The 16,515-nt window shown below is 50.8% G+C and overlaps 1 protein-coding gene across 1 annotated transcript in view; it reads left to right on the top strand.

Moving 5' to 3' along the window:
• Window positions 1-16,515, top strand: part of RHPN2 (rhophilin Rho GTPase binding protein 2) — a 47,736-nt gene that overhangs the window by 4,243 nt on the left and 26,978 nt on the right. The window contains exons 2-3 of the mRNA XM_040976672.1: window positions 10,816-10,931; window positions 15,385-15,513. Of these exons, the coding sequence (XP_040832606.1) occupies window positions 10,816-10,931; window positions 15,385-15,513 (245 nt within the window). The remainder of the gene's footprint in view (window positions 1-10,815; window positions 10,932-15,384; window positions 15,514-16,515) is intronic.

The following is a 16,515-nucleotide window of genomic DNA, read 5'->3' on the forward strand; positions in this document are numbered from 1 at the left end:
CACACAATGAGACTGAATTGCCCACAAGTGCCTTTGCCAGTGGGTTTGGGCCCTGAATGAGCAAGACAGAGGGAGGGGCTCTGTAACACTTGGCTGTCCAGAGCCTGAGAACACAGTTTAGGTCCAGGTTGGGCAGGGAACCCTGGTGTGAACCCGGTCCTGCTCCATGCTCACATCAACATTCAGAGGTCTCTGGTTTGAACAGGAAGAATTTCCCGGTCTACCACAGCATCACCCATTTCTCTGCTCTGCTTCTTTCGTTGAGCTCTTGTGTTTAAATGCTAAAACAGCTCTTGAAGATTACTGTAGGTGACTTTTTTTTTTTTAAAGATTTATTTTATTTTTATTGCAAAGTCAGATATACAGAGAGGAGGAGAGACAGAGAGGAAGATCTTCTGTCCAATGATTCACTCCCCAAGTGGCCACAACAGCTGGTGCTGTGATGATCCGAAGCCAGGAGCCAAGAACCTCCTCCGGCTCTCTCATGGGGTGCAGGGGCTTTAGCTGCTAGGGTGTCGTGCCAGACCTGCTATAGGTGACTTTTTTAAAAAAATAATTTACTTTACTTTTAGTTGAAAAGCAGAACAATAGAATGAGGGGGAATGACTGATTTTCCATTCAACTGGTTCACTTCCCAAGTGGCCACAATGGTTAATGCTAGGCCAGGCAAAAGCCAGGAGTTTCTTCTGGGTCTCCCACATGGGTATAGGGGTCAAAGACTCCGTTGTTTTCCCAGGCCATTCATTAGCAAAGAGCTGGATCAGAAGTGGAGCAGGTAGGACTCAAACCTGTGCCAAGATGGGATGCTGGAGCCACAGGTAGAGAATTAGCCATTTGAGCCTTTGCGCTGGCCCCAAGAAATTTAAAAAGTTAAAGAATAAAATGATCCATGGAAATGCAGCCTCGATTCCCCAGACATTTTTGCTGCTCCCACAGACAGTCTTGGAAGACTGTGCACTGACTGGCCTGTAGTTCAGTGAGGTTTCCAGGAGGTTGTGTTCCTCGGTGCTGCTGCTGGCTGCTGCTGTCCTAACCCTCCCTGGCAAGCCGTGAGAAAAACCGGCTGGAAGAAAAACCAGGGACAGCCTTTTCCCCAGGGCTGCTGAGAGGCCCCCGTCCTGTGTGCAAGAGAGAGGGGACACAGGGCAGCATTGTGGCTTGTTATCTCCGCCTGTTCATCCTCAGGGGACACGGATGCCCCCGGATGAACTCGGCTCCATTGTGTTTTCCCAGAGCTGGAGGAGAAGCTGTCCCTTGTTCACAGAAACTTCCAGGCTGGACAGGGCCCCAAGGTTCATTGTGCCTTGGTTTATGGCCCGTTTGCTCTGGGCTTCCTGGTGGCTCCAGCAGAGAAAGGAGGACAGTTCTTCCTTTTTCTTCCTTTTTTTTTTTTTTCTTTTTTAATAACCCAGAAACTTCTCGTTGCTTCTCTGCCTCATTCATGTCAGAGGAATCTGACTTGAAAGGAGGCTTTCGTGTGCATTCCTAGTGAGCAGGTCTGTGGGGGGGGTGCCTTCAGCTAGGCCGAGTGTGTGTCCTGGACACGGCGTGGGTCATGGGGCTTGGCAGCTCCGGCTTGAGTTGGGTACTGACATTGTCCCTCCTTCGAGCCTTTATCCTTTACTAGGTGTGCGTGGTGTGGGACTAAAGAAGGGCAGGTGAGCAGGCTGTGAGACTGACACCATCCCTGACCACCTGCAGTGTCTAATCCTGTTCCAAAAGGTCAGACTGGACGCAGGCTGACCATGAACTTAGAGTCCACCCCCGGGACAGCCTGGGGACACATCAGCAACCCAGAGGGCGCCTGCCTCAGCCGTGGTCCTTGTGCTGTGAGACCCTAGCCAGGAGCAGGAGGAGGAGGAGATGGCCCCTGGTCAGGAGGAAGGAATTCCCTGGCAGAAACAGAATTTTCAGGGTGACTCAGGGTTAATGTGATGAGCTGTAACACTGTGAGTGTCCCTTGTTTCCCTGGGCTGTTTGGATGGTTGCCAGGACACCACCTGATGCTCCTGGGCATCCACTGTATCCTCATGAACACTTCCTCCCTTGGCTCAGGTATTGGAGTCTCATGACACAAAGACTGCATTGGAAATGGCCACGGAGCACAGCCGAGCTGCAGGTGCAGCTCCGCCAGAGGGCTGGGTGTCAGGGAAAGTGGGAGGCAGCCAAGGAGTGCCGGCTGGGAGCGAGGTCTGCCACCTACATCGCGCAGGGACAAAGAGACGATGATGAACAATGTGAGTTCTCCTGGTTTTTACAGTGAGATCCATAGATTCACACTGGCCATAAGCCTTGGGAAACCTCCCAGCTTCTGATTTGATTGTAAGAAGAGAAGGGAGCAGGTGATCAGCAATGCTATCAGGGGGCAGTTTATTTTTCCCAATAGTATTTGCAAGGCAAAATTAATATAAACTATTATAATAAAAGGTAATCACAGAAGTGTACAAATGTCAAGGTCACCTACACTTATCAACCTTTACTCCCCCCCCCCCCATCCTGATCCACTTTCAAGAATTGGTAACTGATTATCGAGTGCATCCTGTTAGTTGAAATAAGCAAGGTTGTTGTTTGGGTTTGGAGATACTTAGATTGTTCGTGGAAATTTAATGTGGCGTGGGAGGCATGATAAACCCTGCGGAGAAACAGTCGTGCTTGGCACACAACAGGTGTCTCTAAGGATCTCTAGAACTCACCAAGGGAACCTGTGCTTGATTGTGGCCGAGTGTTGATTCACATCTCCCAACCCGGCTCCATGTGAGCCGATTGAGATGCTGGAAAGGGGCAGCAGGACCCCGACGTCCTGCCCCCTTGCCTGGTGGAGGGCCTAGAGGGACAGGAGGGCTGTTGACAAGATCTTATTATGGGCGTGGACAAGCTCGGCTGCGTGCAGGCTGCCAGCCCCGAACTGCAGTGTGGCGACGTTAAATTAGATGTGTGTATTGCAGGGTGTTGTGTGTGCTATTTCTGTGCTCTTGGGTTCAGAGTTGCAGTGAGTTCAGAAACAAACAATTCTGTGGCTGAGCAAGGGCTTATGTAACCAGACAGGAGAGAGAGGAAGAGAGAGAGAGAGAGAGAGAGAGCAAGCAAGCAAGCAAATATCTGCTGGAGAAGCTGCTGAAGCACCTGCCAGCCTGTGAGGGTCTCCAGCTGGGAGCTGTGCTGGGTGTAACTCCTGCCTTCAGGATTCAAGCTCACACAGCCCTCAGTTGGCTGGGAATGTATCTCTTAGGATGAGCTTTATCTCTTTTTGGTTGTGTGGAAGATAGCCGTCACCACCCCGTCCCTCCCTGTAGGTTCCCAGGAGAGAGGAAAGGCAGGCGCGCCAGGCACTGCCTGGGGGAAAAAAGAATGCCACACTTCCTCCAGCTCTCGGCTTGGGGGTGCTCTGCCTTTCCTCACTTGCTCTTTCCTTAGGTGAGCCCTCCGATGCCACACAGAGGGTTGGTAAATGGATGTGGACCCATCAGGGGAGTCTTCAGTGTGGGGAAACTTGCTCTAAGTGGAACCTGATTAGTTGCAGGAGCCAGACAGACCAATCCTAAATGGCTCAGGCAGATAAGCACCCTGATCCACCACTGCTCCACAGGCAAGAGGGAACGGCCAAGCACTGGTAAACCCCGTGACAGCTCTGATGGATTTCAACAGGAGTGAAGTAAGCCCCACCCAGACTGCAGGTTCTCTGTAGATTTATTTGTGTATTTGAAAGTCAGAGAAACAGTGGGGTAGAAAGAGAGAGATCTTCCATCTACTGATTCATTACTAGATGGCCATAATAGCCAGGGCTGGGCCAGTCTGGAGCCAGGAGTTTTTTCCCAGTTTCCCATGCAGGTACAGAGGCCCCCAAGCTTTTGTGTCCTCCTTCCTCTCCAGGCCCTTTTATTGTTTTCCCAGGGAGCTGGGTGGGAAGTGGAGCAGCCAGGATCTGGGCTTGCATCCACATGGGATGCCGGTGTCACAGGTGTCAGCTTTACTCAGTATGCCACAACAACTGGCCTCCAGAGTCTGTGATTCTGTTTGCATAGTTCCAAGAGTAGTCAGAAGTCTGGAATCATAGAAATCTGAAGTCTGGGGCTGGCGCTGTGGCTCAACAGAATAATCTTCAGTCTTCAGCCACTGTCATCCCGTATGGGCGTTGGTTGTACCCTGGCTGCTCTACTTCCCCTCCTGCTTATGGCCTGGGAAGCAGCTGAGGATGACCCAAGTCCTTGGAACCCTGCACTTACGTGGGCTCCTGGCTTTGGATCAGCTCATCTCTGGCTGTTGGCCATTTGGGAAGTGAAAATCTATCTATAAATATGTTTTCTTAAAAATCTGTAATTTGTTTGCCTGCAAGAAGTGAAATTTTTTTGATATTTTTCTATTGGAAAGAGTAGTGGAGAGAGGAGAGGGGGGCAGATAGATCTTTCTTCTACTGGCTCACCCCCTAAGTGGCCACAATAACTGGAGATGTGCCAGACAAAAACCAGGAACTTCTTCCAGATCTCCGTTGGTGCTGGGGCCCCAAAACTTGGGCTTTCACTGTCTTTCTAAGCCATTAGCAGGGAGCTGGATCAGAAGTAGAGCAACTGGGACTCGAACAGGTGTTCACATGGGATGTTGGCATTGGAGGAGGTGGGTTAATTTGTTACACCGTATCACCAGCCCTGGAGAAGTTTTATATTTCAGCTAGAGTGGTGGTTCTAAGATATATACATTTGTACAAACTGAGTGAGTTATATACTTGAAATCTGTATATTTTGTTATGCCTAAATTAAACCTCAGTTTTTAAGAAAGGCTCAGACAAAGAAGGGAATACATGGCCTGAAGTGCAGAGCAACACCATCAGGCTGGGCTTGATCAAGCGCTCTGCGTGTTTCTCAGCTCTTCTGCCTCTGGGTTGGCTTCATTTCTGGAGGAACCCTCGCCTGCTGCTGGGACAGTGGCTGCAGTGGCCTGGTCTTCCATCTTCCTAGTTTCAAGGCCAGTTGGGGTTTCTTCCTGATGGGCTTTGCTTGAGTCCAGTTGTCATATCCTAAGGTACTCACCAATGTCAAGGCCTGGGAGGGACTTGGCTCTCCAGCTGGCCAAGCCTGAGTTGGGAATGCGTTCCTTGGAAAGGAGGTGGGGAGGGCAAGCATGGGATCACCTCTCCCCCCGACTGTCCTGGGCTGTGAGGTGGGAGGGTAGGGTGTGGTCCCTGTCTTGCAGAATGTGGAAGGTGAGGTCTGGGGGTAACAATGAGCTACCCAGCATTCCTTGCTACGCCTACTGTTCTAGTGTCAGAAAGGGCAGCGGCTTCATTCCCCTGCAGACCCTCAGTGCCTCCTGGGGTCTCAGTAGCTCACTCAGCTCCTGCCTCAGAGCTGTGGGACCCGAGACACCATGCCAGGGCCACCCACGGGGTCCCTTGGTGTCGGCTGTCCCCAGGTGTCTGCCTCTGGTCCATGTATTTGTGTCCTGAGACTGATGGAAAAGCTTGTGCCTCAGTCTACCCGGAGACACAGAGACTTCACTGAAGGTATGGCTGTTGGGGTGAACCCGAGGTCTGGGCTAGGTGGAGGGAGGGGCGCTGCCCTGGTCCTTGGAGAAACCCTCCCTCTGGTTTGGAGAGCTGAATTCTATCGCGTGTCTCTGGGATTGATATGGAAGCTGTTTGGTAAGACAAGGGAGGGGTATGTGGGTGCAGACTGTGGCTCTCCCTCAGCCCTGCAAGTACTGGTGGGGGTGCTCGCAGCTGCTGAGACTGTCAGGGGGTCTCAGGCGTCTGGCTCAGGTCTGCTTCTCACGCAGGCTCCTGGAGACTCCCATGGGCGTGGCTGGTGTTCTGACATTCCAGCCTGTCAGAAAGAAGTAATGGTGTTTTGGGTCCCATTACTCAGTCGGATCTCACCCTAAACATTCCTGTGCCTTATCTAGAAACTTGACCCCACATCTGTGGGCTGGTTAGGGCGTAGCTGTTCCAGGCCAGCCAGTTAGAGTCTAGAGCAGGAAGAAATTCTTAGCCACGCCTTGGGAGCCCTGGGCCTAGAAGTCGAGACCTGAGGTGCCAAAGTGCGTTATAGCATGAAGGCCAGCCTATGGGGACAGAGTGAGGGCCGCAAGGGGAAGTCCCCGCACCTACGGAACTGAATCATAAAAAATAAAAACTAAAGAACAAATAACAACTGGCTTAAAATGGAAGCCAGAGTATAATATTGGAGACTGTTCTCTTCCAGATACTGTGTCAATTTTAGTTGTGCTTATATTAATATACTGCATAAGTTAATTTGTGAAAAAGTGAACTACAGACTGGCCAATCCCACTTAACTGTCCCTTTGCAGTGATTTTTTTTTGGAAGTGGCAAAGAAAAAGTTATTTTATTTATTGAAAGATTTACTTTATTTTTATTGCAAAGTCAGATATACAGAGAGGAGTAGAGACAGAGAGGAAGATCTTCTGTCCGATGATTCACTCCCCAAGTGAGTGTAATGGCCGGTGCTGTGCTGATCCAAAGTCAGAAACCAGGAGCTCTTCTGGGTCTCCCACATGAGTGCAGGGTCCCAAGGCTTTGGGGCCGTCCTCTACTGCTTTCCCGGGCCACAAGCAGGGAGCTGGATGGGAAGCAGGGCTGCCGGGATTAGAACTGGCACCCATATGGGATTCTGGCGTTTTCATGATGAGAACTTTAGCCATTAGGCCACTGCGCTGGGTCCGGAAAAATTTATTTTAACCCCAGAATATCGAATTGTGTTGACAAGGCAGATATTTTCATCCCACACTTGAGAAAGATAGTTTTCTTATTTTTATTTTAACTCAGGGATTGTTTAATATTAAGACCCATTCCAAACTCAGATTGTGAATGGCCACGCAGTTTGAACTTGGGCATGATGTGGCCCGATAGGATCCGGAGACTTGGACCAAGGGCAGGGGCTGTCGGTTGGCGATTGGAAGGAGAAATTTAACTCATTTCTGATCCACCAGTTCCAGAGCCAGTGACAGGGGACCTTGAGAAGACGGGGGCTGTAGGTAACTCACCTCTCCCTCTGGGGTCCAGCCGGGGGTGTGGCTTGGGTGGAAGTAGGAGAGGTTTGTGTGCAGAGCCGAGATGGGCAGTGACGCGGCTGCGGAGAAAGGGGCAGCAGCATCCTTGCGTAATCCAGCGGACCCGGCCACTCCCAGGGAGTAGTCAGTGGGCAGAACCTACAGATAAGCTTCAGAAAGGAATGTGGACCTGACTCCAAGCTCCGGCCTCTACCTAGCCCAGGTCGGGAAAAGGTGAAAAGGAAACCGTGGGATGGAACATTGCTTGCAATCCAGATACTCCAGGAGGTGATGGGCAGGGCACACAGCAGACAGCTCATTGAAAAAGAAAGTCAGGGTGTCAAACCCTGCCTGTCCAAACGCTTGCTCTTCCAGCTCCGAGGAGAGTAGCAGAACCCGGCCCAAGGGCTTGGGCACCTGCCATCCGTGTGGAACACATAGATGAAGTTCCTGGCTTCGGCCTGGCCCAGATGTGGCAGCCATTTGACTGAAAGATTCTTTCTGTCTTCTTTCTCTTTGTAAACAGATAGTTGTTTTTTTTTTAAAAATGTTTATCATCAATAATATGCAAATTGCAAGAGTGGGATACATACGTTTTCAGAACAACTTGGTACATATTAAAAAGAATACATATTAAAAATCCAGTTTTAAATGGATAAAACATCTAAACTGATATGTCCAAAGAAGATATGCAAATGGCTATTTAACCCACATCATACATCCTCATGGAATTTGGTTAGAAGCCACTGTGAGATCCCATGTCTACTCAGATATCTGTACTAAAAAGAACTATAAAGCCCAGCGCTTTGGCTCAACAGGCTAATCCTCTGCCTGCAAGCACTGGCATCCCATAGGGGTGCCAGTTCTAATCCCGGCTGCTCTACTTCCCATCCAGCTCACCACTTAGAGGCTGGGAAGGCTTCTCTTTGAAAGCCTACCTGTAAATCTGCCTTTTCAAAAAAAAGAAAAAACTAATTAATCTTCTTTAAAGATTTATTTATTTTTATCAGAAAGGCAGATCTATAAAGAGAAGGAGAGACAAAGAGAGAGATCTTTGGTCTGCTGGTTCTCTCTCCCAAGTGGCCGCAATGGCTAGAGTTCAGCCAATCTGAAGGCAGGAGCCAGGAGCTTCTTCTGGGTCTCCCATGTGGGTGCAGGGTGCCAAGACTGTGGGCCGTACTCATTTGCTTTTCCAGGCCACGAGCAGGAAGATGGATGGGAAGTGGAGTACCCCGGATTAGAACTGGCATCCATATGGGATCCCGGCACTTTCAGGGGGAGGACTTTAGCCACTAGGCTACCGTGCCAGGCTCTAATTAATCAGTCTTTAAGAAAAACCTACAGAGGGCCCGGTGCTGTAGCCTAGTGGCTAAAGTCCTCGCCTTGCCTGCGCCAGGATCCCAAGTGGGTCCTCTCTGTTTCTCCTCCTCTCTGTAGATCTGACTTTCTAATAAAAAAAAAAAATCTTAAAAAACCCACAGAATTAAGTGTATGACTTAGCAATCTCATTTCCAGGTAAATTTAAAAAGAAAGTTACTTCTTTATATACACCTTTCTATCCAGAAAAGCAGCCTTGCTGCTAACAGTGAGATCGGGCAAGGCTCAGTTTAAGGAAATGCTATTCATGGACAGAAAGGACTCGAGTACTGCTGCACGGTGGGACAAACGGCAGGCAGAGGGAGCCACATATTGTAGGATTCTGTTTATATGTGGTGCTCCGAATGGGCAGACCTGTGCAGAGAGCAACTTGCGGTTGGTTGCCTGGGGCTGGGTGGGAAAAATAAAGAGGAAACGGAGAATGAGTGGGTGACTGCAGATGGAGTCTCGGACTCTTTTTGGGGTGATTTCAATAGTCTAAAATCAGGGCCTGGCACGATAGCGTAGTGGTTAAGGTCCTTGCCTTGACCATGCTGGGATCCCATATGGGCGCCGGTTCTAATCCTGGCAGCTCCACTTCCCATCCAGCTCCCTGCTTGTGGCCTGGGAAAGCGGTGAGGACGGCCCAAGGCCTTGGGACCCTGCACCTGCTTGGGAGACCCAGAAAGAGGTTCCTGGCTTTGGATCAGCACAGCACCACCGTTGTAGTCCCTTGGGGAGTGAATCACCGGACAGAAGTTCTTCCTCTCTGTCTCTCTTCCTCTCTATACATCTGCCTTTTCAATAAAAATAAATAAAGCTTTAAAAAACCATAGTCTAAAATCAGCTGTGATAGAAAAAAAATTAGATGGTGTACTTTAGGTGGGGAGATTAGAAAAAAAAAAGTGTTGCACATATGAAGGTATAAAACGTGATATTATGAGGTGCAAACAGATGATAAAAAGTTGCTATAGTGAAGCAAACAGATGCCAGCACCTCCCCTAGTGGCCCTGCCCCTCCCAGCGGCAGCGGAAGGCTAGGTCTGCCAGGGACCCCGATACTGCATTACCTGGGTCCTCCTGTTGTACATGAACTTGTTCATTCGACCTGCTTGCTATGCCGTGTCCTCTGGCCTACATCTCCTCTCGCACGCGTGGTTAACCTGCTTCGTTCTCTGTATAATTGGCCCTTTTTTTTTTTCCTCCCCAAGGTTTCACCTATAAATGAGATCATGCAGTGATTACTGTGTCATTGCACAGTGTCCTCCAGGCCCTCTGCGCCATGTCAGAGGACAGGAGCCTGCTTCTCAAGGCTGAGGAATATTCCACTGTATGCAGCGCCCTTCTCCCAGTCGAGTGTGCTTTATGGTACATAAATGACACATTCACAAAGTGTTGTTTTTTTTTTTTCCCAAAGATTTAATGGATTTGAAAAGCAGAATTGGGTTAGAGAGAGAGGAGATTCTGCATGATATGTTTTACTCTCTCAGTGGCCACAATGAGCAGAACTGCGCTAGCCTAAGCCAGGAGACAGAAACTGCACCTGCGGCTCCCAGCTGGGTGCAAGAGCCCGGGCGTTTGGACCATCGTTCCCTGTCTTCCCACGCACACCAGGAGGGAGCTGGATGGGAAGTGGAGTAGCTGGGACCTGAACTGGTGTTCCTGTGGCTTTCAGATACTGGCCTAACCCGTCCGCAGAAGCTGTTAATGTTCAGTGTAGCCTTACCCTCGGTAACTGAGGGAGGGATGGCCGACGGGTGAGGTTTGTGGACTTCTCTCTGCTGCAGGATGATCGGACTGGTAATCTGGGACCCCATAACTCCGCCTTAAAAATTTGCTCAAGATTGATAGATTCTTGTCCGTCCATGTGCATCCAGTTATTACCGCTGAAAGCAGATTCTTTGAAATAATCTAAATGCTTGACTTATAAGCATCTGATAAATCACATTAATTAATTTATATATATATAAAAGATTTCCTTATTTTTATTGCAAAGTCAGATATACAGAGAGGAGGAGAGACAGAGAGGAAGATCTTCTGTCCGATGATTCACTCCCTGAGTGAGCACAACTGCTGGTGCTGTGCCGATCCAAAGCCAGGAACCAGGAACTTCTCCAGGTTTCCCACACGGATGCAGGGTCCCAAGGCTTTGGGCCATCCTTGACTGCTTTCCCAGGCCACAAGCAGGGAGCTGGATGGGAAGGGAATTGGAGAAGCTGGGACATGAACTGGTGTCCATATGGGATCCTGGCAGTTGCGAAGTGAAGATTTAACCACTAGGCCACCGCGCTGGGTCGCTCAGCTGTTTTTGTAATTGGTCTTCCTTCTTCAGGCTTTCTGATACCTTCCACGTTTCCTCTGTAGACCCTACATGTGTCGAAGGCAAGGACTGCTTCTGGTGGGGTGCTTTCTGTTCTGTCAAACGCAGGTGTCTGAAGGGACCTTTCTCCTCTTCTCTTAGGGATGCAACCCCCTTGCACAGACCGGTCGGAGCAAACTGCAGAACCAGCGGGCCGCCTTGAACCAGCAGATCCTGAAGGCCGTGCGGATGCGCACAGGAGCGGAAAACCTCCTGAAGTACGTGACTGTGGACTGCCCTGCCCGGGCCAGGGGCTGTGGGAGCCCAGGCTCTTCCTAAGGCCCATCTGTTCCCTGTACCCCTGGGCCCTTTCTGCCCCTGGAGCTTGGTTGCATTAGAGGCTAATATTTTACCCAGCTGTTTGTGTGTCTGCAGAGCAGGTGATGTGTGGCCTTGGCCTTCTCAACTGCAAGTCCAGTTGCTGTCCTCATGGCCCTGTTGGTTTTTCCTCTTCAGCCTGCTATCTTCATAAATGTGGGTTGAATGTCTAAAAGAAGAAAGGAAGCAGGGAGTGGAGCCTTTGTATTGCCAGGGTCTACCTTTTTACAAATCTTTATTTGGGGCATCAGTGTGGTGGAGGTGGCAAAGTAGGCTAGACCTCTTACCTATGGCACTGACATCCCATAGGGGAGCTGGTTCAAGTCCAGGCTGCTCCGCTTCTGCTCCAGCTCCCTGCCGATGGCCTGAAAGGACAGAGGAGGATGGTCCAAGACCTTAGGCCCCTGAATCTACCTGGGAAATCCATAGGAAGCTACAGGCTCCCAACTTGGGATCAGCCCAGCTCTGGCTGTTGATACCATTTGGGGAATGATCCAGTGGATACAAGCTCGCTCTTCTCTCCCTCTCTCTGTAACTCTGCCTCTCCAAAAATTAACAGCATCTTAAAATATATATATATTTATTTATTGGAGTGAGAGAGTCAGAGAGACATGGAGACACACATATACAGAGAGAGAGAGAGACATCTTCCATTTGCTACTTTACTCCCTAAATGACTGCAACTGGCAGGGCCGGCCCAGCTGAGGATTGGAGCCAGGAACTCGTCCTTGGTCTCTCGTGTGGATGCAGGGATGCATACACTGGGACCTTCTGCTGCTGCCTTCCCAGGTGTATTAACAGGAATCAGAAGTGGAGCAGCCAGGACTTGAACTGGCACGCTCCCATTGGGAAGCAGGTGTGGCAAGCAGCAGCTTAACGCACTGCACCACAGGAAGCTGGAATCAGGAATAGAGCCATGGGTGGAATCCAGGGACTCAGATGTGGACACGGGTTCTTGATCCTTGTCTAAACTGTGTGACATTTACTCCCCAGTGTCCATATTTCTGCTGAGAGGGTACAGTGCAGTGAGGGGGTACTGGTATGTTCTGGTAGTGAATGAGTTAACTCAGCAAGCCCGGAGTCCAGTGAAACCTGTGTGGCGGCAGCTGTAATGTACAGGTGTAAGTTTACACCCGTAAATGCCACCAGACGGTGTGCCAGGTTTCTCTTGTTTACAACCGGTGCCAGCCTCCTCCGTCCTTGAGAGTTCTGGGGCCGAGGCCTGTCAGTCCCACGCTGCCTTGTGCAAGGGGCAGCCAAGGCACACCCCTTGCCTGAGGCCCAAGTGGGTGACCGAGATTCTCCCTGCAGTCGAAGGAAGTGATGAAGTGTACTTGCAGGGAATCGGGTCCCACCCACCTGCCGGAGAAGGGGCTCAGTCAACCTGCTTGAAATTACAGTTCCTGGGAATCCTGGGGGGCTCCAGGGAGGAGGGGTACCAAATTACCTACACGTTCTGATATGGACAGAGGGAGTTCCCAGTGGGTCAGCTTCCTGGTTGGAGGCCCTAGGCAGCTGGGAGGCAGCGGCTTCTCCCTGTTAAGGCTTATATATTTATTTTAAAAAGTTAGAAAGGGAGAAACAGAGATCTTCCATGCTCTGGTTCACTCCCCAGAGGGCCATGACGGCTAAGGCCAGGGAAGCCAGGAACCCAAAACTCTATTTGGGTTTCCCACGTGGGTGTCAGGGGCCCAAGTACTTGAGACTTCTGCTGCTGCTTTTCCAGGCTCTTCAGCAGGGCGCTGGATTAGAAGCCAGTGTGGGTCCCAGTGTCACAAGCAGCCCTGAAGCTGCCCGGCCACAGCACCAGGCCCGTCCGTGTGTAGACACAGCAGCATAGTGCAGGAGGCTGTTCGGAGCGCTGGTACTTGGTGCAATTGTGGAGAGGCCATGGATTCAGGGACCCACTGCTGTGTCCTGGGCTGTGGTGCTGAGGAGGCTGTGGTGCGTTTGGTGACCTCAGGTCCCGGTTGGCACTTTGACAGGCCAGCTCTGCGGCAGAGGGGCAGGTGGCCAACCTCTATGCTCTAGCCTGTTGTGCAGTGAGCTGCCGTGTGTGTGTGGGGGGGGGTCTGCCCGTTCGTGCGTTCATTGCAGGCGGCAGGCAGGGGATGAGGCTGTCCACAGAGCAGACAGGCCCTGATCTGTCGCTTTTATTTTGGTTTGCAGTCTCTTGTCAGACACTTCCCATTTATGGAATTTGGGGGTGGAGCCTCAAGGAGGTGATTGGATTACGGGGAGTCTCCATAATTAGATCTTGATGGCTGTAAGGATGTGGACAGCAGTTCCCTGTCTCTTGCCATGGGATATACTCTAGTGCCTTGAAAACCTTTTTTTTGCCTAAAGTTTATGTGTCTGAAAAGTAAAATGTTTGTGTGGCGGGGGCGTGAAGAGGAAGGAAAGAGCGATTGCTTGATCTTCCTTCTGCTGTCTGTGCACTCCCTCAAGTGCTTGCAACAGCCAGGGCTGGGTTAGGCTGAATCCAGGAGCCAGGAACTTTGTCCACGTCTCCCACGTGTGTAACAGGCATTCCGATATGAGGCTTATTATCATTTACTGCCTTCCAGGCTGGATGGAGTAGCTAGGACTTGAATCGGCACTCTGACATGGGACTTGAGTGTCCCATACAGTGCCCGCCCCTTAGTATGGACTGCACCATCCATCCGAGGCTGCACCAATGCCTGCCACCTCATCCTGGACCGGGCACATCCACTATGGTGAGCCGAAGTCTTCTCAGTTCCTTGCCTCAGGGATTTTGTAGTAGTGATGAAAAGTCAGCTAAGGTCCTCTGCTTTCCTGAGGCCCAGTCACATGGTAGGTGGGACCGGAGGGGAGGAGGGTCTTAGTACTCCAGAAGACTAATCAGACCACATCTGGAGGCGGCACTGGCTTCCAGGGACAGTCTCTGACCCAGCCAGGGTTGGGGCAGTGCTGGCCTGCCAGCTCTGCCAAGGCCCCTCCAAGGCCCCTGCCTGCCTCCAGCTCCTGGTCATGTTGGCAGCTGTTATAGGGGCAGGGGAGGGGTGTGGTTGTTTATGATTCTCACAGTGACCCGAAAGTTCAAAGTACCCCTCTCTCTGAGAATATTGTCCCAGGAAACACGGAAGGTATTTATTAATCTGACTCAACCGACACCAGCCGTTTCCCAGTCACAGATTGGGTGTTTGGCCGAGCCCAGCTTGGGCCGGCCGTGTCTCTGGGCAGCTGTTAACGATGTGGCCGTCCCTGTCGTATGCTGGGTCCTCCTGCCCTTCTTCTGATGTTTGCACTGCTGCAGATGTCTCATTGCAGCTTCCAGGTGGAGGGAAGGCGGAGGGAGTGGAGACAGGGAGATGTTTTGGGGGGAAGTCCCCAGCAATGCAGGGGTGTTGGTGCAGCCAAGGCGCTGGCCGGGGGATGGGCAGGATGCTTGCGTGGTCTTCTCTGGTGCATCCCAGGCCACAGCTTGGGATGCTTGTGAGCTTCCTGGGGTCTCACGGAGAAGACTTGGATGTGTTTACATGTGCTTTTTTCAGGCTAAGCGGTGTCAGTATATTCTCTCTCTCCTAACTGCCTTTCCTTCCTCCACTGTGGTGGAAATGTCTCCCTGAAATGGAATGAGTTTCACCTGGGTCTCCCATGTGGGTGGCAGAGTCCCAAGCATTTTGGCCTTCTGCTGCTTTGCCAGCTGCTTTAGCAAAGAGCTGCTTGAGAATTTGAACAGGTGGGAGGTGAGCTGGCATCCGTGTGGGGTGCTAGCATTGCAGGCTGCAGCTTTGCATACTATATCACAGTGCTGCCCCAGAAGCTGGGATTCTTCTGGGGCTCCTATGTGGGATGAAGGGATTTCAACTGGCGGCTTAATATGCTGTGCCATAGTGCCCGCCTCAGTTGTTTTTATATAGTGCTAGTTTGGATGGCTGATATTTGTTGAGGCTTTTTGCATGTACGTTCATGAAGAGGATTGGTCTGTTGTGTTGTCTGTAGTGGTTTTTTAATCAGTAAAATGCTAGCCTCCTAGGGTTCATTGGCAAGCGTCTCTTCTTCCTCTGTTTTCCTTCCTGTTTTTGTTGGAGGCCCTGGAAAGGGTAACTGGGAGCATCTTCTGTTTTCAAGTCTGTTTCCTTTGAGCGTATCTTAGGAGTCACGTCTGACCTCTCACAGCTTCCTTGGCTGTATGCCCGGGTCTGTTTGCTGGCAGGTGTGTCACCTGCTGGGTCCCTGAAACGCCTTATCCGATGACGGCTCACACAGTCTGCATGTGGCCTGTTGGAACATCTCTGCAGGGATTGGGGGTTGGACTTGACTTTCTTACCCAGCATCTTAGGGATGGATAGTTGGCTAATAGTGCTTCTCCATCTTCTCTCTGAACAGAGTAGCCACGAACCAGAAGGTGAGAGAGCAGGTCCGCCTGGAGCTGAGCTTTGTCAACTCAGACCTGCAGATGCTCAAGGAAGAGCTGGAGGGGCTCAACATCTCCGTGGGAGTCTACCAGAGCACTGAGTGAGTGGGGCTGGCGCTCTGAGCTTGCCCATGGGTCTGCATGGGGCATGTGTGCAGAAAGGCTGGGCGGGAGGGCTGTGCATTGAAAGTGCTGCAGCCCTTTCTTTGGGAGCTGATGAACACGTTTGGGACAGAGCAAGGTGCTGGAAATCCTGGAGTTGATTGGAAAGTACTTGGAGTGATTTAGAGAACCTTGGGGTGTGGTCTCATGTGAGGACCACCTGTTCAGATGGGCAGATGGTTTTGCCCTAGGGATGTCCACCTCATTCAATCTGCAAGGTGTGGCTATTCTAATGTGGCGTCCTCTCTTGGAGAGTGTTTGGAGGAGAGGAAAGGAGGGTAGAGAGCTCTCCTGCGCCTCAGCCTGGGTGACCTACCTTAGACAGAAATGCCTGTCTTTCAGAAGAAGCAGCTGAGAACCTCTCCCGAAGGCTTTGTCAATGAGGAAGTGACAGTCACAAAATAGTTCCTTGCGTTAACAGAAGCGAGATACCTGGGGACTTTGAGTTGCCCTGGAATGTGCATTTCCTGGTTGTGACTCCCTGCCTGGCACCCTGGGGCACGTGGCTGTCCAGCCAGAAGGGCAGCGGCAGGCCGCCCCTCCATTCTCACATGGGGCTGCTGTTGGCTTGCTTGCCTAGTGGCTCCTGCAGCAGTTCTGGACACCTCTTTCTCAAGGGTTTACCCAGCCAGGGCCTATGTGAAGTTTCAGAGTCTTGCCCATTAAGTTCAACAAAAATAAAATAAATAAGGTGGATTTTATCTTTTTAACACAGTAGATCATGCCAAAGTTTATTATTTATTTATTTATATTTTGCTCTCTCTTTTTTTTTAAGATTTATTTATTTTTATTGCAAAGTCAGATATACAGAGAGGAGGAGAGACAGAGAGGAAGATCTTCCATCTGATGATTCACTCCCCAAGTGACCGCAATGGCCGGTGCTACACCGATCCGAAGCCGGGAACCAGGAACCTCTTCCGGGTCTCCCACATGGGTGCAGG

The sequence above is a fragment of the Ochotona curzoniae genome, unplaced genomic scaffold (assembly GCF_017591425.1).
Source record: "Ochotona curzoniae isolate NIBS_2020 unplaced genomic scaffold, NIBS_Ocur_1.0 contig_2699, whole genome shotgun sequence".
Taxonomy (NCBI): domain Eukaryota; kingdom Metazoa; phylum Chordata; class Mammalia; order Lagomorpha; family Ochotonidae; genus Ochotona; species Ochotona curzoniae.